Here is a 26,607-nt window from a genome sequence, read left to right as displayed (position 1 = left end):
GTCAATCTGATAGTTACTTTTCTTGTGTGCCTTTCATATCTGGATGTGGTTCACACTCCTGTGGTTCTCTCATTGTTTCCACCTGTTCCCAGTTACCTTGCTGTATTTAGCCTTTTGTTTCTCCCTCTGTCCATTCATCTGTGCACCTTCCTGTGTTCTTGCTTCTCTCTGCATGTCTCCTTGTGTTTCTTCATTGTTTCATTGGAATATGAACCCCCCCTCTTCTGGATAAATCTAATTTTTCTTCTCTGTTTGAATTATTTTTTTGTTTGCCTGCCTGAATAACCCTGAAGCACCTTTTGTTATTCTTCTCTAAATTTCATTAAGGTTTACCCTAGCTTACCTTACATTTGCTTCTGCATCTGTCCTCTTATTGAACTTAGAAGCACACACACACACACACACACACACACACACACACACACACACACACACACACACACACACAAACCTCCTACTCCTGAGTTATGTTTTACAGAACATTATGATGCCACAGGGAATTTTACTGTTGACCTTTCCGTTTTAAGATGCCATCACTTTACAATATTAAACATTTGTTGGAAATCTTCTGTTACTCAGTAAAGGAACTCTTAAGTTGTGGCCAAAAGCATATTTTATGAGGTCATAGTGATCTTTGGCCACTGCATGGTTGATCCTTGAGTCCCGGTGGATGTTTGGGCCAGGTGTGATGATATTTCTTCCAGGTGTTCTCATAAAATTAAGTAGAGTAAATCACTATTATGGGACTGGGTACGGTCACAGTGACTTTTACCTCTGACCAACAATCTTTATTCAGTTCATCATTGAGGCCAAGGGAATATTTGTGCTAAATATACCAAATTTTCATAAGACATTTCTGAGGTATAACATTCACAAACATGTCAGCATCTGTACCAAGGTTATCATAGCCGTGTTATTTTCATAGCTTTTATTAATATAGAGTTAAAAAGTTATTTTCTCTTTGGCTTATTTTTACTTACTTTGCAGTTTTCAGTGCTAAAGATTTGTTTTATTGTTTAAAATGTTTACTTTCAGTTTAGTTTTGATTACTTTACATTTTATTTGCATTTATATATTTAGCACTATAAACGCATTTGCTACGATTTGCTAATTGAAAAAGTGAGACCAACTTGAAAACTACTAAAACAAAAAGACTGACTGTATTTTTTATATTCAAAGTCTTTTTTTTAACCCTCTGAAAATGTCAGTTTCTTATTTGAAATTTAGTTAGTTTTATTTTACTACTATATTAACTTTGTCCGTTTGCAGGGACTGCACACCCACAGCTGTTGCAGAAGCATACAAGAACAAGGGTCACACAGTTTACCACACCATGAAGCCGAACTGTCCTGACCTAAAAACTACATTCTTTTCATTGTGCTCACCCACAATGTTGCATCCAAGAAGAAAAGTCAAATAAAGTTAATTATTTTAGGGAACTTCTAAGAAGCAACACACAACACAGTTGTGTACAAAGTATATAATCAAGTGTATTTTCATCTTTATCCACGTTCTGTACACATATTAAGATCCATTTCACATGAACACTATACAATAGCAATGAGTGAGGAATGGTATATTTTCTGAGCACTGAGCAGCTCATGTCGAATGGCACTTTCATAAAAAAAAGAACGAAATCACAGAGCATGAATAAATAACTCAACAGAGAAAATGGCTTTATATTATCAGATCCATTGAGTAACAGATTTAGCACATATAAAATGCACAATGCAACAAAACAAAACATTTGTTTGTTCCACCCTTGTGTTTTCTCTGCATAATCTGTACCGTAAATAATCCCCCCCCAAAAAACCCAAAAGATATTTGCAGCTATCAGAGGAAAAAGTGTGCTTTTAGTCCGGATTTGAGTAAAAGGCAATCTAAAATATAACGTGTTAAGAGGAGTGGTAACAAGATACATTGAAATATCAGAGAAATATCAATACAATTCACAAATCTTCAATTATTCATCTCGTAGAATAGTCATTTAATAACCGATAGAAAAAAAAAAACAATACATGTTTGGCTGCTTTACAAGGAATATCTATGCTTCAAAGATATGTTTACATTTTCTGTGTGCTTCTGAATTATCCCAAGACAGTTTAGAAGAAAGAAAACATTATGAGCGAGCCAGCATCTGGTGAGGTGTGTTGGTTTCCTCTTTCCAAGAAGCAATCAGAAAACACTCTCAAATGTGATTCTGAGCTCTTGAAAATTCCTGTAAAGTTCGGGCTGAAACAGTTTTGAAGTTGTCATGAAAAGCTGTGTTGCGGGGGCGAGCCAAGCATAGCATCTCGCATGATTATTCTTCTTTATACCTTCCCTACGTACACGATGCTTTTTCAATCTGCTAACCACTATATGTACATACAAGCAGTGTTCACGGATAAATACCTTCACTGGTGTAGAATGACTGGCTCACAATCATCCCTACCTGGAATGGCATGGCACATTGACTGCAATATCTGATATTAATTCTCTTTCTGAGCCATCATACTGTAAGGTTCACTGGCCAGAATATGGAGAAGGATTTGAAAATTCCTTTTTTCACCAGGAGGGCTAAATATCTTGCTTCATTTACTTTACGATAAGCCATCAGCAACACGGTACCATCTCTTGTGGATAGAGGCAGAGTGAGTGGGGAGTTTTAAAATCACATGAAATAACATGTAGACTGCAGACATGATGTCTTATCCAAATGAAGGCCTTCTGTTCGAGTGTAGCCAGGATGACTGTTGTGCTCTCTGTTCATCTACCATCAAAATTCAATAGCTGGGCTGTTCAGCCTCATACATCATAATGGGGACATTGAGACTTGAGATAGGGCATTACAAAGAAGTACAAAGAAACCAGATGTTTTTCAGCACTTTCTTCACGGTGCCATATCCATGCTATATACAAAGCCAAAGTGGATATGCCTCCTTCGAGCTTGTTAAAAACATAAAAAAATGATACACTAATAAGGAATTGGTGAATGCAGACTGAGTGCACATTGTGATACAGAGGATGAGTCAGATCTTGTGCCGTAGATAAGAATTTATCATTAATAGGAACTGGGCAACCTTGACTTTTGAGAAAAATGTAAAAGCAGGACACAATTGCTTTGCGCAATTGTTGTTTCTTTTGTTTTTTTTCTTTTGTGGAATTTTTCTGATAGTCGACCTGACAATATTGGGGCGCGAAAGGAAAGCATCCTCTCTCATCCTCTTGTCTCAGTCCACACTTGCCTACTCTCCTGTGATTTCAGACGTAGTATTCTTTGTCTTTGTTCTTTTTACCCTTTGTGATGGCCTTTGCCACAGAGGCTGTCGCTGTGTTTTTGTCTTTGACCACTGCTCCGTTGCCCTCCGCAGTGGAATTGTTGGCAAAATTGTGGCTCTGGTCTGTCTGGTAGGAGCCCTCATCCCGGTTCCGGTACTTGTACATGGCATAGAGGAGGATAAGAATGCAGAGAGCAGCAGCAGCCACGATACCAACCACCATCCCCGTGGTGCTACTGGACTCCCTTATCACCTCCACGGCACCAGGCAGGCTCTTATCATCAGAGGCTGTGGGGTTGGCTGTGGGCACATGGGGAAAATTGGGGGGGTAAGTTAGTCCTGGTGTGTTTCGGGAGGATGGAGGAACAGGGGGCAGAAGCACCTGGTCACGGGTGTTCATTTTGCCTGCAGGAATGTGGAGCTGGTCAGGGTTGGTGGTGGGAACAAAAGGAGGTAAGGGGCGGGGTTTCTGGACTCCACCATCACCAGCGGCAGGGGGTGGAGGAAGGACTGTCCTGTCAGTGACCAAGGGGGAGTTTTTATTGTAAAAGTCCTCGTCATCGGATTCCGTCATCTCCCCAGAGCCGAAGGCTGAGACCTCCACAGGGTCACCACAGTCCTCCTGGTCCGGGGGGCAGGAAGGGTGGGGAGGGAGTATCAGGGACTCTTTGGTGGTTTCAAGTGGGGAAAGGAGAGTAGGAGGAGGAGGGATGACGGGGTAACGGGTGGCGATGGATGGGGGCTCAAGGGAATCCACTGTTATAATAGGCAACACTAATTCACCTCCTAGAAAGAAAACAGAAAAGGTAGGGGATCCTAAATTAGAGCAGAATTAACACTGAAATTCTGGCTGAGCAGTTGTGCTCATCAGAACGGAAGCACAATCTGCTCATTATGTACATTATTAATGAAGAATTTAATATTAGATGGCTTATCAGTGATTTTATTTATAGTAATTGCATTTCTATAATACATGGGTATTTACATCAGCGCTTGGCAACTGAGGAGAAAAGCAAACCGAAAGCATCATAATGCTGTCTGGAAGGTATGCATATGTGTGTGGGTGTGCAGATTAAGAATGTTTAATAATGCAATACAGCAAATGCGTAAAAAAGAGCTCACATGCAGAAACAAACATACAAGATGACCCGTGAGAGGCGGCAGCTGAATGAAGAGCACATAATAAACACAAGAACATTAAGTTTTAAATGGCCATGCTGCGATATGCACATCTGTAGGCAGAGGTTGAGGAATGATAAGAGAGCAGAAAGGTTATTGTATGAATGAATCACACACAAAATAGTATGATTTTCTGAAAGCACTTGCTATCTTACAGATGTACCTTTAACCACTACTACTAGATGCCTCAACAATTCAACAATATATTTTCCTGTGTGTGTGTGTATTTGTATATACGATTATAACATTCTGCAGAGTTACAGATGTTACAGATACATACATCTACAGACATTTACAGCCAATAGGTTCTCTTTCATTATTATTTCAGTCACACTTTGCCGGGCCAGACAACAACAAACAATTCTGATAAGGTCATATTAATAATTAAGGCACCCACAATAAGGCCAGACTCTCAAGTTCTACAGCTTGTTTCTGTCACAAACTCGATCAGACTCTCTTAATGCCTGAAGTACACTTCACAAAGATTGTCTTTGATTCACTTTTGTGAGCTACAAATACAGGGTAGAGAACAAATTAATGCTAGTCTGTAATAACTATCCAAATAATGACAGTTATTTGACAGAATTACTCAATATGTGAGTGTAAGATAGTTGGATGAAACTGAGAAGACAGATCTGTTTTGTTAAGAACAATGATGGCTGCCTAAAAGCACTGCATTTTGTCTGCACTCCTGGGTAAAAATAACATTACTCATCTAAGCACCCTAGTACCATCGCTTCATAAGGACCAATTGACCCACCTGTTCCCGGTTCACACTCTTCCAGGTCCTCATCATCACTTGGACACTCAGCTGATGCCACCAAAATATCATCAGAGTTCTGTGGCTGAAAGCAAACAGGGAATACAATTTCTTTTTTAACAAATACCCAATAAACACTTTTCTTCATTCAGGCTCACAGACAGTCTCTTTTTTACACTGACTGTCCGGTCTGAGAAAAAAATCTGCACTATGCAGCACTGTACTGCTTAAGTGTTTGTGCCTGGAGCGACACTAGTAAGACTACAAGTTCAAAATGAGCCCATCAGCAGCTGCTTTTTATCCTTTACCCCATTGGCTGACTTTATGTGTGTGCAAACAATGGAAAAACATCACCGATGGAGGCTCTCAATGAGATAAATGCTATATAATTGGGTTTTAAACAATTCTTTTATATCAAATTTGCACAAAAAACCCATATAAAATTCTCACATATATTTAACGAGAATGCAGGATGCACAGTGGGCTCTGGGCAGAGTGGGCATTAGAAGGCTCACTAATGGATTACTTTGATAAATTGAAAATATAGAGAAGACCATTTTAGGATAGCTAGACAAAAGAAATGGAACAAAAAGAGCACTCTGCAGTTTTATTAGGAGAGGCAGTGGCAGTGGGGGTTCTTTAAAACCTCAGGACAAGTCCAACTACTGAAATTTCTCCAATTTGAAGGGTTTTCAGCATTTATCACATTCAAATTCTTTGTTTTTATGTGGCCGCTGTATTGTAAAAATACACTAAGCAAGAATGTTATCATTATCCTAATCCTAATACCTTGATGGAAAGTAAGTTATGCAGCGAATTCAGAATCAAACATGCTGGATCAAACCTGTTATTTAATGAATTTATGAAGCATTTTAGCTTACCCATTACTCCATACAAGGTTTTATATGCCTAATTCTTTCAGTAATAGCTGATGCAGCGCTAAGAAATTTAATGATGCTGTGAAACACTGAAATTTGTCAAGGTGTGAGACTTAAATGTGGTTCATTTCATCTCATAACTCCTTTCATGATGATCAGGGGAAAAGTGTGTTCATGTTCCTAAACCCCTTTAAGGCCTAAAAATCTGAAAAATCTGAAAAATAAGCTTATCATTGTCAAATGTAGAGAAGAACTGGGGATTCTGAAGTGTTCTCTGGTTTTGTGATTGTGTGTTGACTGTCATCTTAGATTCTAGTACTGCAAGTTAAATTTCAAAATGTGCATTAATACAAGATGAATGGAACAGAAACTACAGTATAAGCTAAACATGACAGGGGGATTAAATAAGCTCCAAATGTGTAAACCTGTGCAAGTTTAAACATTTATGTTTTATAAGGTGACACACATAAAGACAGTGCCAAAGTATTACTCAGTTTTGTTCTTATATTAATCACAATTTTGCATTTTTAAAGCTGATTGAGAATGTTAAGGATGCTTAGACATATTAGCAACCTGATAATTGAACAGAAATATAAATTTGTAATTTTGGGAATCACGCACAGCTCCAGATTTCTACAAAGCTAATTAATTAAAAAATAAATAAATAAATAAATCACTCACTGTTATTGAGCCATATTTAAAATGGCCTTTTTTCCTACTGCGAAACATAGACAACAGCCTTCACCTTATGAGCTAATTACCTCCCTGTTGTCAGCAAATTAGCACCCCTTTTTAAACTCGCTGACCTTTGAGATGCTCTCACTCAAGCTGGGCGACCGCTGCCTGCGGGTGGTGGTGGTGGCCATCGTGGTGGTCGTTTCCATGATCGTGGTAGACATATCAGACACCGCCAGCGGGGTGATGGAGGTGGTGTCCGTGGTCACCACGGAGAGCGAGTCTCCGACCAGCCGCAGGTTCCCCTCCACCTGTACGCTGGGGTCATTTTCCGCTGCCAGTTTGAGCACCTGGAGACCATTGTAATACAGCCCTGAAATCTGACCCTGGAAGGGTCGCCCTTTGTCAGAACCGCCAATTTTAATGGCTGCCTGGCTGTTAAAGATGGTCAACTGTCTCCCTAAAGTTAGACAGAAACACAGAGAAGGAGATGATGGAAAAGGGGAGAGAACGGCAGAGCACACACAGAGACGGCATATGGGAGATTTTGCACAAGAACATCATCTGAGCCAGGTGGGATTTAGTAATTAATTTGTTTAAAAGCTTATTTAGATGTTAACTCTAAAAAGGGAAATGTTGGTTAGCAGCAAGTTTATAATTTTGACTTTGCACATACAAGAAGAGGAGGCTTAAAGCCTATTTAGATGTTTATTTATGATTTTGAAATGTCACTGAATAAGTTAGCAGCTGCCTGTGGGAAAATGATATTTATATTTGTCTCTTAGCTTTAGAGGGGGAAAAAAGAAGGTGTGAAGATCTGTATCTTATGGCTCCTTTTAACAGGTAACTACTAAAATGGCAGTCTTGCCACACATCAGACAGTTTGAAGCCGAATGACAATAAAAATTTGACTCCCTCCTCCCACTGACTTCATCAGCCATTAGGCCATTAACACATGCTTTTCCGTGGGTTTCCCCCACGGTCCAATTGTTTTACCTCCTCAAAGGGGCAATGATATTCAACAGCACCGCTGTCAGCACCTTTACTGATAAGCAGTGTTACATCTGAGGAGGGCGGCTGCGGTAATGGGCCCAACTCAGGAGAATACTTATTAGCAAAGTTAATGGCTGCAAACAGTGATCTACTTTAACAGCCTGTCAGGGTTGTTTTGTTGCAGCAAAAAAAAAATTCAGCTTGGGAGTCTGATGTGCTCGTTGTAGTACAATGCAAGGCAGCACAAGATTACAGGGAACAAGAAAAATGGAAAGAGGTTCACTGGGGTGAACACATCCTGAAGCTGTGGTTTAAAATATGGTTCAGTTATTAGGAACAAAGCCTAGTCAGCTTATGTCCAGTGTTAGCTTCACTGGTATTAATGAAAACGTTACACAGCATTTTAATGATATTTATGTAGAATAATTACACACAGTATCTAATTACACACAGTGGTTAAGAGGGATGATAGAGGGTTAGACAAGGGTTAAGCGCTTTTAGTTAATTTAGTTTAAAATCTTTGTTAAGGTGCAGCCTCTCCACAAGGTATAAGGATGACAAAAAGAAATGGCAAGCACGCCATATCCGTTTGCTTCCACACTCATTTTCTTCTGCTTAAAGCTATACTGTGGCCATTAAAATTCATAGCCGGTACAAGTTCCAATTAAAATGGAAATGTATACGTCTGGGTAACCTGCACTTTGTCACCCTTGTCTTCTGGCACTGCACCTCTCAGGGGGGGAAGTTTATTTACTAGTTATTTCAAGGGTTAATTAATTAATTAATCAATTATATTTTTTACCTTTATCGAGTAGCCACTCGTCAACTACCCGACCAAGTCTGTATGGGATTCTTTGCCTAGCAATAGCCAGTCGTTCATTATCATAGTGTCCTTCAAAGAATTTGGAGAGACAGATTAAAGGTTAAAGTCTGCAAGCTGAAACATCACATGGTTAGAAACAAAGTTATAACGGCTAACATTTTTAACAAGTTATCAATTTTAACTCAGCTGTGAGTTAAAAGAAACTTGAGCTTTACTTAGTGTTATCTAGTTATTATGAGTAACACTGTTAATGCTAATTAGAGCAACGTTTAGGCTATTTATAATGTGCTACTCTAGTTAGTGTTATTTAGCTATTTTTTTTTCCAAGCAAAGCATCGTCTTCAGTAATTACCAATTACAGACGAATAATTTTATGTACTTTATAAAACAGACGTTCATTCATAAGAAACAACCAATCAAATCAGGAAAACAGTTGCATTTAGACAGTGATAAAAAGTCATGTAGTTAGAGTAGGAGCATATGAATTTGATTGCATTCACAGAGAGCCAAAGTCTCGCTCACTTCAGTGCCAAAATGCATTTTTCCAATGCAGCGCATGGTATACATGCAGTGTTTTTACTCGAGCTCCCAGAAGGCAGTGACAGTATGTCAACATCAAAGGCTTATGGGAGTTGCAATTTTAAGTCTCTTTGGTGTTCATTCATTCATTGTCTTGTTCATTTATTTGAACGAGACACAAACAGTTCCCCGGTGAGACAGGACTTCAGCTCTCCTTTAAACACATGCAAATGCAAAACAAATAAATTAAAATAAAACAAGAACAAGCAACATACAGTAATTACAGTATGAATTGTTTCTAGACATTAGGAGAGCCCAGATTTTTATTTAGACCTAGCACCGAGGAATTTCTATCAATCATCAGCCACAGGGTCACTAAAACTGATAGTAAATTATTGTGACATTATTTTGTTCCATTCACATTCTGTTGAGATTATTATTTGCAAACATTTTCAACAAATTTGTAATTAATACAAATATGAATAATTATTAGAATCTAAAGTAAACCATTACAGCACAACAATGAAAAGGCAGTTAAATGCCTGGTTATACTGTAAGCTGTAATATAGTGAAGATGTTAAAATATGTTTGCCTTTTTTTTCTCAAACAAATTGCCAGAAAAAAATACTCCATGATATTTGATATCTATTTAAGGCACAAGAAACTTGTGTGATGTGCACTCCCTATTTCTAACTATTCTATGCATTGCCATGTGAAATGTTTCAAATATCACTGATTGCTGAGTGGGAGCTGACATAAAGGTGCACACCATCTTCATTACCCAATTGCATGCTTGCATGTGCCCTCGTGTTATATGCATCTGTGATTTGAACACCAGCTGGAGGCACAGAAAAGATGTGGTTTGTGTCCCACTATGCCAGCTGGTGCACCTGCTCTGAATAAGGTTAATTGGTAGATTGGTTCAGAACAGGTTAAAGCACAGCCAGTTATGATCATTTTATGTATGTATCTTTTCTTTTTTGGGTCCATGTATATGTTGTGTGCACACAGTTGAGTGATTTTTACTCACTATCATAAGTTACCACACATAAAATAAAACTGTTATATAACTTATCATTATAACAGTCTCCCTTTAGTGAATCTACACTATTTTGTATCTAACAACAGACAGATTAAGTATGATCAAGCATGATCACAGCCACATTTTGAATGTCAGCAAGAATTTGTCAAGTGAATATTTATTGAAAACAACACTATCATATAAATTTAAGGCTAGCAGTTCATACATTCACATCTAAAACACTGCTATATTGGGCTGAAATAGCACTTAAGCCGCACAAGAATGGCTTAAATATTACACCATTTAGAAAAGTCTAGAGAATCCCACCTGAGCCACAACTTCACATCTTCCCACCTCTCTACCAAACTAAATGCAAATACGGCAGCAGCTGATGAAAATACCTGAATTGCTAAACTCAAAAAGGCAGCTTTAAGGAGATTTACTCATTTCAAACTATTATATTTTTACACAAACACGTAATTTTTAGTTGCATGAGGCAACTTTAATAGATCTCTTATAAACTGATCAAATAACCACGCAGGAACACTGAATTAAAATTATTCACTGGGCAAACTGCCAAGGCAGAAATAGGCAGACATGCAACCCTTTCTCTCTGATCCAGAAGTTTCATGCTGTCTTACTATGCGTGTAATAACTCCAAAGTTTGTCCTGTTAACCTTACCTGGTGGATAACGCTCAATGACTGGATGGTTGTCCACCTGGAGAGTGGCATTGCCACCACTGCGTGTGAAGCGTACAACATGGTACTTGCCATCATTTACTATGACAGCAGGCTCATCAATAGTGATGTCATCTGTCCCCACATTGAAGATGACACCAATGTTTCCTTGATCCTGCACAAAAACAAGAATGAACGTGACTCATTAGGCAAATGACAGATGCGGTAGGAAAAGCGAGCATTGCCACAAATGGGTTTGGGGAAAGTCCAAGATAGTGAAACATGTTGAGCAATCACTTAAAAATAAATGAAAGTAAGGGCTAACCCTACTTAGAGGTATTCCTCTGCTTCTCGGGGCCTGTACTTTGAGCCTTAGGGCATTTGCCCTGGGGGGCATTATGCCCCACTTCAATCTGCTGCTGGATATCACTATTAAGAGCATATAACACAGGTTGAACAATACAGTGTCAGTTGTGAATGATAAAATAGTAATTATTGCTAGTATTTATTTATGCATTTATTTTACAGCTTAGCAGATTGCGTGCCGTTTGGCGTGTATTATTAAATTATATTTAATATTGATATTTGCTTTGTACATCAAAAGAACTGTTTTAATTAAATTGGTGATGTTTATCTTTTTATAATATTTTTCACACTTTTCTGACTAAAGAGACAATGGCTTGACAAGTTTAATCTATCTGCTTGTCAGGCCAGGAACCTTGTTTAAACGGAAACCCATATCCTTTGTGACATGGGCAGTATGTTTAGTTCTTTCTTTAGGGTTCAGTGCCATTTCCCCTCAGCAGCCAGCTCCACTTTCCTGATGTGGATCACTCTTGACAGAATCCTGCTGTTTCTCTTTTGGTTGACCAACTTCTCACCCTGTCAGCCTCTACCTACTCCTGCCAACCTTCCTCAAAGGTCAAATCTGCTTCTCAAACTAGCCTTTGTTTGGTACTAATAAGAAACATTGGAAGCAAACTCTGTGGGGTCTCTGTGCCTGTCCGGCCCTTGTACGTTCACTGCCTCGCAGTCATTTTAAATGCAAGCCAAGGACAAAGTGCTATGGTGGTTATAATAGACATAGTGAGAAACAACACAAAGCTGCGGGGCCACTTTCCCTCGACTTATAGCATTAACCTTTAATGCTGGTTTAATACAGAAGTAAGTAAGCAAGTAGAAAAGGTGGAGAAATAAATCAAAAGACCATACTTATTTCATTGTAGACCAGAGATTATGCAATGTGATATTATGATATGTATAACACATGCAGTAATATTCTACTTTTATCCCACCCCATAACATGTGTATCTCAAATGTTTACAGTCAAGGACAAAAGAATCTGAAGGTTCTTATTCAAACAATCTCGACTCCTGCAGCTGCTTACACCGTATCAGACCTTGAACCAGCGAGGAAAGACGAGGTAAAGAGTGAAAATGACTGGAGTTGTGTTTTATTTGAATAAAATCTTGCAAACTGCTGGCCTTCCATGCTATGATGTGCACAATATCTACTGGCCTTACAGCCATTATGTAAATATGTTCAACAGTGGGCCTTGCATTGCAATTGGATTCCCTGCCTCTACTGTCAGAAATGAGCTGCACAGCTTATTCCTTGACATGCACCATTTCATATAACTGATTGTTCCCCATTTTCTTCTACCTCCAGTACTGCATTACTGACTCAAAGGCTAAAAATTCAAATACGTAGACTTCTTTTCCTTCCTTGATGGTGTGATGTAAAACCTGTCTCGGTGCTTTGCTCTTACCCTCTAATCACATGTAAAACCATTCGAGAAACCTTTTGAATTTGAAATAATTATTCTTGCTGACATGGCTGGTGTTAAGTACAGAAGTTTTAAGGATTGTTATCTTTTTATGCTTTCTAAAATCACCTGAAAGCCATCATGAACTCATGAACAGGTGAATATGTGCAATTGAATTAAATTATGATCCCTGAACAAAAGCTGGACAGTTAAAGTCACACAAATGTCACAGAACATGTACACCCCTTCAAGAACAAAGACACACTTTGGCAAATGAGAAATCCTTTAAATGCCTTTTGATACGCACTTACTATAAATTCCTTATATTTTTTATTGTCAGTGTTATCCTTTATATTTTCTTTGTATACTTATCTGTAACCTAAATGGACAACTTTGGATGTCGGTAGTTTAAATATTCTTCCGATGATGCAAACTGATGAGTAGTCATTAGGCAGCTACAGGGTAGTGCGACCTCAGGTCAAATTTCAACTCGTGTCCTCTGGACAACAATTAAAATCTCCAGGGCCAGGAGAGTCTGCCTGGGGGTCCTTATGGCTTCAAAAAGTGCTGCTCCTATTTTGCTTACTCAGTCTTAGAGAGTGATTGCAAAATAGCCCTGAAGCACCTTTTGACAGTTGGCAAAGCAACACTAATGCACCCCGGTTTTTGTAAACAAAAGCTTGGCCATTCTAGTCAACACATTCTCACTCCCAACTTATCACATACTGATGCTTGGTCATGACCCATCACATTTTTACTCACTGCCCTTTAGCATCATTTTTTCAGTGTGCAGGGCAAAGCATTTTCCAGATAAAATACAAAATTGAAGGCAATGTGGTGCTGAAACAAGCATTTTGTGAGTCGACCCTTATAGAACCCCATAATACAAAACTTTTAGCACAAATAAACTTATCTGCAGCCTGGAAAAGCATTTTTCATTCCTCTCAGTGTACTTAACAGAATAGACAAACAGATAATACAGACGGCAACATGAATATAGCATATTTCAAGATTTATATGTGCAAGGGTGCAGAGTGCCAGATTTTTGAATGATTGTGGAATAAATAAGGAATGGATAACTGGCCACTATAAACACAGCATTATGATAACTGCATTGAGTTTATATAAAGGCTTAAAGTTATATATTATTATGGTTGTGGTTATTTTATCTGACTGACATTAACTCGTTGACTGTGACTGTGACATCACTTCCTTAACTGCAAAGTGGTTTTTAATGCCCATGTAACTGTATGAAGTGCATTTTCTTGCACACTCACTAAACTGTTTCGACACCCGCTCTGATGGACTCTTACTTTTCTCCCAAAGATTTTTCATTCCTGTATCTCATCTAACCTGCTACTGACTATAATTCACATGAGGGAAAAAGTACTGATTTTTATAAGGATATGTGATTTCAAGAATTTGCAGCTTCTTCAGATGAAATGATGACGTGACAAAATGAATTAAAAGAGTTACAATACTAACAGTTCTTCTGTGATAATACATCGCCGCTGCCTGATATATTTTTAAACAGAGCACAGAGTGGACCGATCATGATTCTTTTAACACCACCAGCATTTCTGTCTGTCTCGGTTTGTCACCAGCCAAATGTTTGTCTCTGAATTGGCTTGCTTTACTATACTCTCTACTAGAGACTTTTTAGAGGTGGGTGGGAGCCTGCGACAATACTGTTGGGATTTTAGAGTCTTCAAATCTTTCTCAGAAATATAGAAATGATAAAATGTGCTTCAATCAGGTGTGTCGCTGTGGTCAGGGGTAAGGTTTCCATTAATTTCTGATGGAAACGACACATCTTAAATGAAGGAAACTGAGCTATAAAATTTAAAAGATTATGAAAGACACTGATTCCCAACTAAAATAAGTTCTGCATAAAAATGTGTAATTATTACTGTAAAATATATTCTGGCTATATAGCTAAATGGCTTATCACCTTAATAATATTGGGGAGAGGAGTGAGATTAAGGAATCACTGAGGTCCACCCAAATCTCATCCAGTAAGTTGATCTTTTGCTCTTGAAGCACTGCTTTAACAATTCTAATAGTCTCCATTTTGCACAGTGTATGTTCTGTTTTGTTTCATCTTTTAGTCACTCATTAAAAACATGACCATTTGAAAATAGCATTAGCCACTCTGATGTGCTCTCAACTGAATACGGTGATGGTTTGCTGCTTTTGTGCAGAATAATTGGTCTTTTAAGCTGGTGCATGTACCGTGTTCAAAGTCATATTTTTGAGCTAACCATGTGACCAGTTTATTACAGCAATCTTCAGCAGCTCTGAAATCCCACTGTAATTATTCATCACAGTGGTAGTTTTGAATGAAAGGGGTGAAATCTGAAGAAAATCGAAACCATAAAAAGCTCATATCATTTGTTTCCTTTACTATTTTCAACTGTTATTCAAGCCAGCTTTGCTCTCAGTCGTCCTCTTCTGCAGAGGGCAAATTCCAGCGTGGAGACAGAATGAGATAAAAAGAAGAATTAACACTAAAGCAGAATACATTAAAACAAATCACAACTTATGTCTCTACAAAACAAGAAGGTGTGAAATTGTTGGGAAACTAAAAAAAGATTTCAACATCACCTGAACTGCTTTGGATTTCCCTCCGCTGAGCAGTAATAAGGTGTCAAACTCAGCAATCTGTCTGTGCGCAAGGACTTGGCAGATGCTAGGAAAAATGTTTTCAGCTCACTTTGCACGCAGGCAGGAATCCTTGCATTTACTAGCAACAGTCTACGGCTGGCAAGGTCAGATTCAGACATTTAAAACTGGAAATGCAATTTAAATGAGACGATTTAAAAAAAACAAACATCCAGGGCAGGATTTTTGGACCAAAATATGTCAAGTAAATGACATGTGGAGGAAAAACACTTTTGCTTAAATGTTCAACACTACAGTTTTTATCTGTTTTTTCAGTATAATGTGATATATGTGCAAATTACAATTAGCAGAATATCCGTTAAAACAAAAATATGTATTTGGTTTGGTAGGACGAATGTGATGCCCCCCTTCTTTCCCCTTGCCCTGCACTCAGAGTTAAGATTAGGGCAGCACGGTGGCACGGTGCGACTGGTTGTCTGTCTCTGTGTGTTGGCCCTGCGACAGACTAGCGACCTGTCCACGGTGTACCCCGCCTCTCGCCCTATGACAGCTGGGATAGGCTCCAGCGCCCCCCGCGACCCTGAAAAGGATAAGCGGACGCGAATGGATGGATGGATGGATGTATTTGGTTTGGTAGGACAAATGTGATGCCCCCCCTTCTTTCCCCTTGCCCTGCACTCAGAGTTAAGATTAAGAGACAGAGTCAATGTGGTGTGGAAAATGAGGAGATGCTGACAAGCACACTCAAAAAATTGAAATTGGGTGGTTGTTACATGTACAAGATTCAAACTTGTAATTTGAACTAAATAATTTCATGTTTCTATGGTGAACGCAATTAAATCAAGTAGCATCTGCATGAAATTCAGCAGCTTAATTTGTTCTTGTTGAGATGACATGATACAATCTAGTCAGAGTGGTTAGTTGCCAAATTTCGCTCTACATAAATAAATCACTTCAAGTCAATGTAAGTATACTATACTATACTTTGACATGTTCAAAAATTGGTTATTTTACTTGGTTAAATCACGTGGTTAAATTGTGTTCATCCAACAACAGATTTTGTGCATGATGTTTTTTATTCTAGTCTTTTACCTGCTTCTGTGCGTTGTATCTGCACCAAAAAGTTCAATATTAGATCAAATGAGTCCAATAAATCAGGTAGAAAGTACTTTTCCACACTTAACAGCAGGTACTTTAATACAGAGACTGATATTACAATTCAAATTCCTTTTAGAATAAAAATGATATGAATAAAAGAGGCGCACACGTAATTCACAACTGGTTTCAGAAGGGTCATAAAAACTTTTTCATCAGAAGACTTATTTGTTTTTGTTTTTTGGAATATAAACAATTCAATCAGATTGTTTTCAGGCTGGGTTCTTTCTGCACATGGGGTCCATTCGTCTTTGCTTCTGCCAATGCCCAAAACAGTAATGTAACTGTGTGGTTATGCATGCCCAAAACGGCAGCTTCTGAGCTGAACTGGTCCCCTGGAACGGACACTAGCTGTCTTCAGGGAGCTGATCAGACACGTGCCACAGATTAGATTAGCCACTGAGGACATATTCATTACTTTAGTGGATATGACACTAAGTGCGTGTGCATCCACACATGCAAACACCAGACAGCTGACCTCAAAGCTTCCTAATCAGAATGAATCCAATTCAAATGAGAAATAATAATTAAAAATAAGAGGAGCCAAAGTTTTGCTTTCAAAGGTCAGATTTGTAATCTTATAAAGGCTTTTTTTCCTTTTAGTGTTTACCACAAAAGTGTCTGCTAATAAGATAGCGACTTCGAGTTACGAGTTTTGTCAACAGATGTGATTTTAATTATTACACCATTCACAGACGTTTGACAGATCTCCCTTCTGGTTTTCATCACGGCACACCTGTCCTGTGGCTCCATACTAAAAAGCCTGATTTCCCTCCAGAAAAAGGCACCATTGCAGGCAGATGCTGAGGCGCCACTTGGCTTCAACGACCACACACACACAGGCACGCAAACACATATCCACACACGTGTTCATCACCAGAAAATATCTCGTAGTCTGCTGACGTGCGTGCGCCTCTTCTCCTTCTTGTACTTGTGTGATTTATTAATTCCTATTTTATTCCAATATTTGGACTCAGATGCCACTAATCGGTGAATCACACAAGCTGTGATGCTTCTGCGCCAAGTTAGAATAAGGACAAAGTCTAGTTAAAACGTCATTTAAAAATAGACCGAGAGGTTTAGTTATATCCATTTCATTTAATTAAGATTAGAGCATTAGAACTCCACCAGCAAATGTGAGTTTGCTTCCTGTTTTTTTGGGCCTTCATCAGCTTATCTGGAGAGAAATGATGATATGTGACTTACAAGTTTACTAAAATAAAACTTTGGCACCTTAGCCGTCTTTTTCTTCCCCTTTTTGTAGCTGTAACTATTTCTGCGCTGTCTATATTTATTTAACTGCTCATGGAAATGCTGCCAGTACGACAGCAACCACGTACTGTTCACATACGTAAAGGTTGAAAGTACTGCAATCAGCATCAGGAACGGCTTACCAGTTTATCGATAGAATAACACGCTCTGTGGCAACTCGTGAGGGAAGCTGAAATCTCTTGTTAGGGTTTCCCTTTAAGAACCCCTGAGTTACATGGCTGCCTTGTTGTCGGAAGCTGGTGAGCATTTGAGAAGTAGCTGCAGCCGCTCTGAAGCACATGATGACATCATAGTTACTGTAATCTACACCCTCCAAAAAAGCTCTGTGCATATGTGCAGTGCCAACAGATATCCAAATGTTGTGAATCATTTTGCAGAAAGGTCATGTGATGTTATCCTGACGGCTCTTTCTCTGCCTCCTCAACATGCAGACCTGGCCTGAATAATAAAGGTTAACACTTAAGAAGCCACAGCAGCATTTTTTTTAAAACTTTTGAATAAAAAGTTCACATTTCAGTGTAGTGACGTTCATTTCATGGTTTCATTTGTTTCTAACTATGTATGTACATGTTGTTCGGGCATTCAAATAGTTGCTGTTGCACTCTTCTGTTTGCAGACAGAGTAGACTAATTTGAACAGTTCTGATAGGCTTCACACCTCACACAGACCAGATTTCCATGACATACAAAGTATGTTGTCCTTTTCGCCTCCTAAACCAATCACAATGCTTCTTTATAACCATATTTGCAAAGTGTGACATTAAATAGCACAATATGAATGACCATAAATGCTATTAAGGATAATTTATTCTACACAGAAAGTCTGCTCTCGTATAATCACAACATGATTTTAAGCTCATGAATACAGGATGCAGGTGGTATGAGCAGACTCACTCGGAGAAGGAAATAAAATGAATAGAAAAGTATCTTAAAATCTCTCTGGGTAATCATTCTTACATTTTCTGTCTAAGTAACTCTACTTGTAATATTTAGAAACCAGAAAAAGAATGAGCATAGTATTCAGAGTGTTCAGAGCCGCAGGTCATATGTATGAAATATTTAAATTCTAATCTCCTTTAAGTGTTTTTTTTTAATCTATCGTAGCAGTGTGATACCAGTCTTCCCTTTTTGTGACTTAAAGCCACACAGATTCACGTTCTTACTATGTGCAGCTGAAGATAGTCTCCAAGCCCATGGGTGCTCTCCACTCGCACCAAGATGGCATCCTTCTGCTGAGTGCTGAAGCCCACGGCTAAGCGGTCAGCTCGGGTGCTCGGGCGCTCATTGGGGGCCCAGGTGAATGTGATGAGAGCTCCGCCTTTCCCGAAGATATACGTGGTGCCAGCTGGGAACAGAGGCAATAAGGAAAAGATGAGAGGACAGACAGTAGCCAGAGACACTTTTAAAAACAGGCAGCATTTTTAACATAATTAGTTCTGCTTTATCAGGTGTCTTCCCTTAGCCTTGGTTCTTTTAACTAATTTAACATTTGTTCGTTTTTAGGTTTTTTTTCTGGAAGTACCAATCCTTATTATAAAGAGATGAGATTCCACGTCTCTCTTTCCTTGCACGAACACTACCTTTCATTTTTCAAAATCATGCCATAGGCAGAGAAAAACTTCAACCAAAGATGGGAGATTTATTAAAGAAACCCACTCATGAATCTCCATTAAATAGCCTGAACTACTCATTTTGATAAAGCTTTGCTTTCACAGATGTAAACTTCTCTTGCACCATGGAAATCCAGAAACTAGCAGCATCTTTTGTCCCTGTACCTTCTTGGTTTTTGAAAGATAAGGATGATATTCTGGACAGTTCAGTTTGTTTTTTGTCATTTAGCCAACCATTTAATAATCACAGTTAAAATGCATCGCAAACACTTGATATTAATACAAAATAGCAGCTGGTGCAGAATCTAAGAGGTGCATGAGAACGAAATATATCTGCTTGAACCTTTACTGTGGAAGTCTTTCCTCTGTGCTCAGCAAGATTTTTGTCTCCTTGAGATAAACAACATAAACAACATTTGCCTTGCTTAAATTGCAGAATCCATATGCTGATCAGCCTGTACATATGACACCTCTTGTGACACCTGTTACATTTTCCTAAATTTTAAAAAAAACTAACAGACTGCATAAAGGCATTTCAACAATAATATGCTAAATTCTTTCATTTGTGTACTTTAAGCCATTTAATATAATCCACACAGCTTTCATAGTTTAAATTTGGAAAATCTAAGTGAGAACCAAGCGCTGTCCGCAGGTTACAAAGTTACACAAAGGCAGGTGATAGTGCAGTCACTGTAATACGTGGCCATAGCAGAAATGAGAATTACTTAAGAAAGTACAAATAAACTCGTGTTGGATCGTTTCAGCAACTGAAACCTAAGAGCTGGTTTCACGACTGGTGGTTTTCAATGCCCGAATCGCTCAAAGATTTAAGTATAGAAGCTCAGAGAAACACTTGAGACAAAATTGTAGCCTCAATGTCAACCTTCTACAAAGACTCCACTCTTCAGCGTAATGGGCACTCACCATACAGGTTTCCTATTGACAGATCAAGCTGCTGGTTGGATGCTTTCTTAACATTAAACGCCTAATCCAAATGCTGAAAAACATCCTGTGCTGGCTTTGAATTTAAATTAAAAGGGCAGGTTCTCTGACAGCAATTATTTTAAAACAAAATTATTTCTTACTGAGGTAATCTTAATTAATGTCAGGGATTTGCAGTTGAATATGAGTCAGTGACATTAGTCACATCAAAGAGCGGTTTTATTGGCTTCTTCCTTTCAGTTAATGTTACTCACAGCTGGCCTCTTAGTCTCCTCTTCCCAAATTACTTTTGAGAAGACTGAAAAGGTTTGTGTGTCCTTGTAGATTCGTCTCTTCTTCTTAGATTACTTTTCTTTGCAGAATTTTGCAAGGGGACTTTGTTATTTTTCACAGTGATGTGTAATGGGCTTCTAGATTCATTTTCAAACCACTATCTTGCTTACTATGCCCGTGTCTTATTGTGTCTTAAACAAAATATAGGTTACGAATCACAGCCGTAACAACTCTGCGATGGGCCCCGGGGCAGATACGGTGTTTTTTTTAGGTTCCTACTGCCAGCAATCAAAGCAGGATCTCTCTCTCTCACACACACAGACACACAATGTATATTTGTGTAAAAAAATATTACATGGTATAGTAGCAGTAATACTAATATCAATAACATGGTTCCAGCTTTTGATCAGAACCACGGATAAAAGCATTCAAAGGAACAGACACATTTAAATAAGCTCATGCTATAAACTTGCACCATCTTCCAAAAGCCCAAAACAGATTCAGCCTCGCGAAAATCATATAAAAACATCTGTAATGTGTGTAAGCATGGAACAAACGAGAGAAACCCATTACCCACAGATCGTCACAGACTTATTTATAGGACTCCTCATTCACAATCGTTTCCTATGGTCCAGCTTCTAGATACATCATGCACACATATTACAGTATTATTTGTATATTTCCAGCCTATAAATGAGAACAATGTTTCAGTGCTCTATAAAAACGCAAACTACTCACCGTCCCAACTTTATCTTTCGGACCTTGCGCTCACTGACAACACTGCTTAAACCCAGAGTCCTGCAGGTATACTCATCCTGTTCTCTCCTTCCTCTTTTCAACCGTACTTTAAAAAAAAAAAAAAGTCCTGCTAAACATAATTTACAACAGCATCACAGGAGATGTAAACAGGTTCGCCTGCATCAACCACAAATGACAGAGAGAAAGGCCAGAAAAAAGCAAACAAACATAAAATAATCAAAGATTTCCCAGCATGCCTCTGTGCCATCAAAATGCATTTAGAAAAGGTTTCTGTTTTAATCAGTGGAGAGTAAATATTTGCAGAGCTAAAATTCAATTAATAAAGAAAATGTATACTGCATAAACGAGCTTCGGTCCAAAAGATAAAATTGTGAATTTAAAATATTAGCAGGACTAATTATCTGGTAACTATGCCAACTAGCCCCCACCTCACATCCTCTGGGCCTCGGGGTATTGTCCCAACTGCCCCATCGGATGTTACGCCTTTGTTATGAAAAACAACATAGCATTATGAGGGCATATGGTAATAAATTCTATCAGCCCTACAACATATAGTGCAGTACTTGTGCAGATAGTCTACTTGCCTATAAGGAGTTCCAAACTAGCACTTCACCACATACTCAGCCAAAATCAAACACTGCTGGTATTTGTTGGAGGACCATAATGCTGCAGTTGATTATATCATACAAGCCTTCATGATTCCTAGCTCTGTTTACTCTTGTGAAAGCAAACAAAGAGCAGCCAAGCCACGGTGTGGTCAGTCCACATGTTCGGAGACCCCATTTCATATCAGGCCTCTTTTCAAATTTCACTGTGCTGTAAAAGCCAGGACACCTCTTTAAAAGTATACTCAAGAGGCTTAAGCCTCATGCACTTCTTGTTCCCAGTTTTAGAAGTCTAAATACCGGTCTTTGGTCGATCGCTGCATCACATTTAATAGTGTGGTGAGTACAAATGTCACCAAATGTCATCAGAAAAATGTGGGGGACTTTCGTTATAGCTAAATAACAACAAAAATGTAGATTTATGAAAGAAAATCATATTTTAGCAAAGCAATAGATGGCATCTTCATTCTATTCAAATACGACAAAGTCATGCTTAATTACCAGATAAGTCATCTCATGTGAAAACAGCAATTTAACCTGTAGTCTTTCACTGTAACTGTGTTGAGAAGTTAGAAAATTATATCTGCCTGTTATTATATACTCAGCTAAAATATAACTGACATGTTCACATGTAGGCTAATGTACACGGCAGAGCTGCCATGTATTGTTCACTGTAATTATTCATTCTTTCCATACTGGGTGCAGCAAAACCTAAATGGATATTAATGCAAGTGACGGTGAACAACACTGACAGATGTGCTGAGGGAAAGTTCAGACGCAGCTACTAACTGACTCCAGCAGACTGAATTAGTCAAGTGGATATCTTCCAAGGCTACAGGGCTTTTAACTGCGAGTGTTTACTCGCTAAGCCGCAGTGGATGGAACAAAGAAGAGTATCGGTAGATACCCTCTTGATTCAGCTAACGCCTACGCATGAAACCGTGTATTAATTTTATCATTAGTTCAGATTGGTATCAGGAGTGATTTCGTATATTTTAATGGATTCTTCTCGGCAAAAATACAGCAGACAAAAATCCAATCCAGTCTTTACTGTACTCAATTACACGTGACCAAATTTCCAAATAACTAAGCTAAAGCTCATTAACCAAATGGTCTTGAAGTACAACACTTGATATTGGGTGACTGCTTATTAATTATGGACCTATGGAAGTGTATTTCGGAAATTATGAAATTTCAATTAAGTCTGCTGGAAGAAGGGATTTCTTTGTGAGCAGTACACACTGATGAGATAAACAAAAACAACAAAAACTCTTTAATCTCAGAAATGATTTCCCCCGTCAAGGAAACGTCTCACTACAAATGGTTTCCAAACACAAACATTTAGTTTGCTGTTGGGATCACAGAAAACAGACAGAGCAGAAAGGCGAACAAAGGTAGCAAGCACTCCTTGTGTGTGCATCAAAAAATATAGAATATTAATACACCTGCACAGAAACACCTGTCTATAGATAGCAGTAACTCCTGAATTAGTCATAACATTAAAGCATTTCAATACACCTTTCTGCCTTCCTGTTCCGTCTCCTCTTATCTCTTCTTTTCTGTGGCTGAGCTCCATCAACGAAAGCACACATAAAATCAAAATTATTTCTATAAACATCACAATTTGTTGCTTTGAAACAGCTCCCTGCTCGCTCGCTCTCTGCCGACTACCTCATGGGAGTTCTCTGCTCTTGTCTTGTGGCTGTACATTGCATCTGTGCTTTAATAACAAGGCCTCCTTGGAGATTCTCAACTGCAAAGTGTTCACTGTATATCACATCATTATTAGTTTGCAGCTGTGGCAATTAACTATATTTTACACAGGCACTGCAATGCTCCTGCTGTCTACTATATTATATATGGGAATAATAATAAAGCGATGGAGCATATTCACTGTGCAAATCAAATTAGGGATATTAAAGATAAAAGATGTAAGACAACGACCTACAAACGGCTTCAAACATTAAGAAAATAAATTAATCATTATCCGAATAAATAATTGATCAGTACAGTGGTTTAATAGCCATGACTTCATGTCAAATGTACAGATTGACTGATATCTACCAAAGTTACACGCTAACCACTAACTGCCAGCCCATGCCCTTACGTAACGCCATTTTGTACCCCAAGATGAGATAGTGAGTCAATGAAGCATCCAGTCTGCCCTCAGTCCATCACGAGAGCAAGAAGATTTAGTGCTACCCAGAGCTCGTATTTTTCTTTTATACCATCTATGATTCTGACCTCTTGTCAGTCATGTTGAAGGGCAGGAAGTCAATGAATGAAACAGTAAACACAACGATGGCGACGGCACTCAACGGCCCTGGCAAGCGACCACTAGGAAGCAGGATTAACATGAAAGGCAGCTGGCTAGGGTTTGTTTATACCCTAGCGCCTATCCCTCCCGCCCGCACACTGTGCATAACACATTCCCTCCTGGCCAGCATCAAGCAATACTCGGGACTGGTATTGGTATCTGGTTCCCGCAGCAAGCCTAAATTATGCAGTTTGTCTCGCAGATCACATGCATGTTGGCTATATGATGATCTATATGCTTTAGCAACATCTGTCGATAAATGTGATCACCAGTCAGAAAATAACACTAGAAACACTACGGGAGGTCATTTTGACTCCATCCTCCAACAACAGCAGCAATGGGCTACTGGTTTTCATCTAATTTTTCTAATTCTAAGCAAGACTTGACAAAACACATGTTTAATATTAAGTTTTTGGTTTTGGGATGTTACTAGTTTTATAAATGATTTTGGCTATTTCATTACATGCTGTAAAGGTAAAATAGTTAACCCCACACTGCTCTTTAGTCTGCAGTCCTGCTCTGCTTAAAACCCTATTTTGACCGCTCTGCTCTGGATTTCACTGTTTATTTGCTCGATTTAGTTCTCCACCCTCTGGATTCTCTGCTCAGCTCAGCTCATCTTTTTTTTTTTTTTTTAGGCCCTGATCTGTTCAATTCTGCAGTAATTAATCATCTTTTATCTAACTACAGTCTCCTAAATATTTATATATCAGTCATATTTAGCCTTTCTATCAAAATGTACGTGTTGCCAGGAAACCAAGCATGGTGCTAATGTGTAGCGTAGCGTTTTTACACTGATTTCTATGGGGGTCAAAATGACTCTGTTGGCAGTTTTAGGTGGAAGTGGTTGTAACTTTTTTTTCTTTTTATCTCACACATGTGGTCTTTTCATACACATGTCCCCTCTTCTCTTCACCCTGTACACCTCTGACTTCTGCTACAACTCTGAATTATGCCACATTCAGAAGTTTGCAGATGACACGGCCATCATGGGGTGTATCTGGGATGATCAGGAAGAGGAGTACAGAAGTCTGGTGAGGAACTTTGTCGCATGGAGTCACACAAACCACCTGCAACTCAACACCTCAAAGACTAAGGAACTGGTTGTGGACTTCGGGAGGTCCAGAGAAGGTCCACTGCCGGTTCAGATAGAAGGGGAGGAGGTGGAGGTGGTCAACAAGTACAAGTACCTCGGGCTGTGGGTGGACAATAAACTGGACTGGTCATGCAACACAGAGCACCTGTATAAAAAAGCACAAAGCCGACTGTACTTCGTCAGGAGGCTGAGGTCTTTTAACATCTGCAGGAAGCTCCTGAGGATGTTTTACCAGTCGGTGGTTGCTGGAGTACTTTTCTATGCTGTGGTGTGCTGGGGGAGCAGCACAGCAAAGAAGGACTCATCCAGGCTGGAGAAACTGATCAGGAGGGCTAGCTCTGTGGTCGGCATGAAGCTGGACACTCTGGTGACAGTGGCAGAGAAAAGGACATTAAAGAAACTGATGGACATTATGAACAATGCTGGGCATCCTCTGCACACGGCCATAAACAATCAGAAGAGTCTGTTCAGTGACAGGTTGCTTCTCCCCAAGACAAGAACTAACAGACTTAAAAACTCCTTTGTCCCACACGCCATCAAACTGTTTAACTCCTCTCTGGAGGGGAGAGGGAGGGGAAACAGGAGGACAAAGGAGGGGGGAACAACTAAGCTGTAGTGCCTCTTCACCTCACTGTACAATACCTTGTGCAATACTTTTTGTAAATAGTCAACAGTGCAATGGACTCAATACTTGAAATGTGCAATTCACTTGTATTTTTATTTTTTATTCCTATTTATTCTATTTATCCCCTTTGTATATTTTATTTATATTTGTCTCTGTATTTATATATGTGTGTGTGTGTGTGTGTGTGTGTGTGTGTGTGTGTGTGTGTGTGTGTGTGTGTGTGTGTGTGTGTGTATATATATATATATGTATATATAACAATTCTGTAACTGTAACTTCGGTCGTTGCTGTGCTTTTTGGAAGTCGAATTTCCCAGAGGAACCCACCCGAGGGATTAATAAAGTTCTATCTTATCTTATCTTATCTCTTATCTTATGTAGTGAAAATTCACTACGTGATGGCTAAACCCACTTTAGGAAAAGTCATGAAATATGAAATGATGGCTTTGTTATAAGAGGATTAGATGATATTTGGTGCTTCCAGTGTTAAAGAAAGCTGGCCAAAGAAACCAAAGTAGCATCGCTGGTGCAACAGTCACGTCATCTAGAGTTAGACATGCTACACACTGCACCTTTAAAAATGTCTCTCAGTTTAACACAGCCCCCTCAGCATATAATGATATCATATGAATAATTCGCTTTTTAAAAAAAAATGCATAGTAATTACGTAAATGGAGCACCTGAATTTCTATAGAGAAACCATGAGTGATTGTCATGTCTTAATGGATCCTTTACACAACAAATGTAACAGTATGGATTGCTTGTTTGTGCCAAGATGCAT

The 26,607-nt window shown here is 38.9% G+C and overlaps 1 protein-coding gene across 7 annotated transcripts in view; it reads right to left on the bottom strand.

Moving 5' to 3' along the window:
* Positions 1–1,470: 1,470 nt before the first annotated feature.
* The window catches only part of LOC113031125 (neurexin-2-like), a 127,899-nt gene continuing 102,762 nt past the window's right edge, over positions 1,471–26,607 (bottom strand). For 2 of the 7 annotated variants that reach the window (XM_026183025.2, XM_080307082.1), the window contains 6 exons: positions 18,764–18,945; positions 10,791–10,962; positions 8,548–8,637; positions 6,884–7,212; positions 5,200–5,284; positions 1,471–4,046 (listed from right to left, as the gene is read on the bottom strand). In XM_026183025.2, coding sequence (XP_026038810.2) covers positions 3,244–4,046; positions 5,200–5,284; positions 6,884–7,212; positions 8,548–8,637; positions 10,791–10,962; positions 18,764–18,945 — 1,661 coding nt within the window. In that variant the 3' untranslated portion in view covers positions 1,471–3,243. The remainder of the gene's footprint in view (positions 4,047–5,199; positions 5,285–6,883; positions 7,213–8,547; positions 8,638–10,790; positions 10,963–18,763; positions 18,946–26,607) is intronic. The other 5 variants (XM_080307086.1, XM_080307087.1, XM_080307083.1 and 2 more) reach the window with 3 other exon arrangements.

The sequence above is a fragment of the Astatotilapia calliptera genome, chromosome 10, assembly GCF_964374335.1.
Source record: "Astatotilapia calliptera chromosome 10, fAstCal68.1, whole genome shotgun sequence".
In the NCBI taxonomy this organism is placed as follows: domain Eukaryota; kingdom Metazoa; phylum Chordata; class Actinopteri; order Cichliformes; family Cichlidae; genus Astatotilapia; species Astatotilapia calliptera.
The sequence above is the reverse complement of the archived record's forward strand: the minus strand, read 5'-3'. Positions and strand labels throughout refer to the sequence as shown.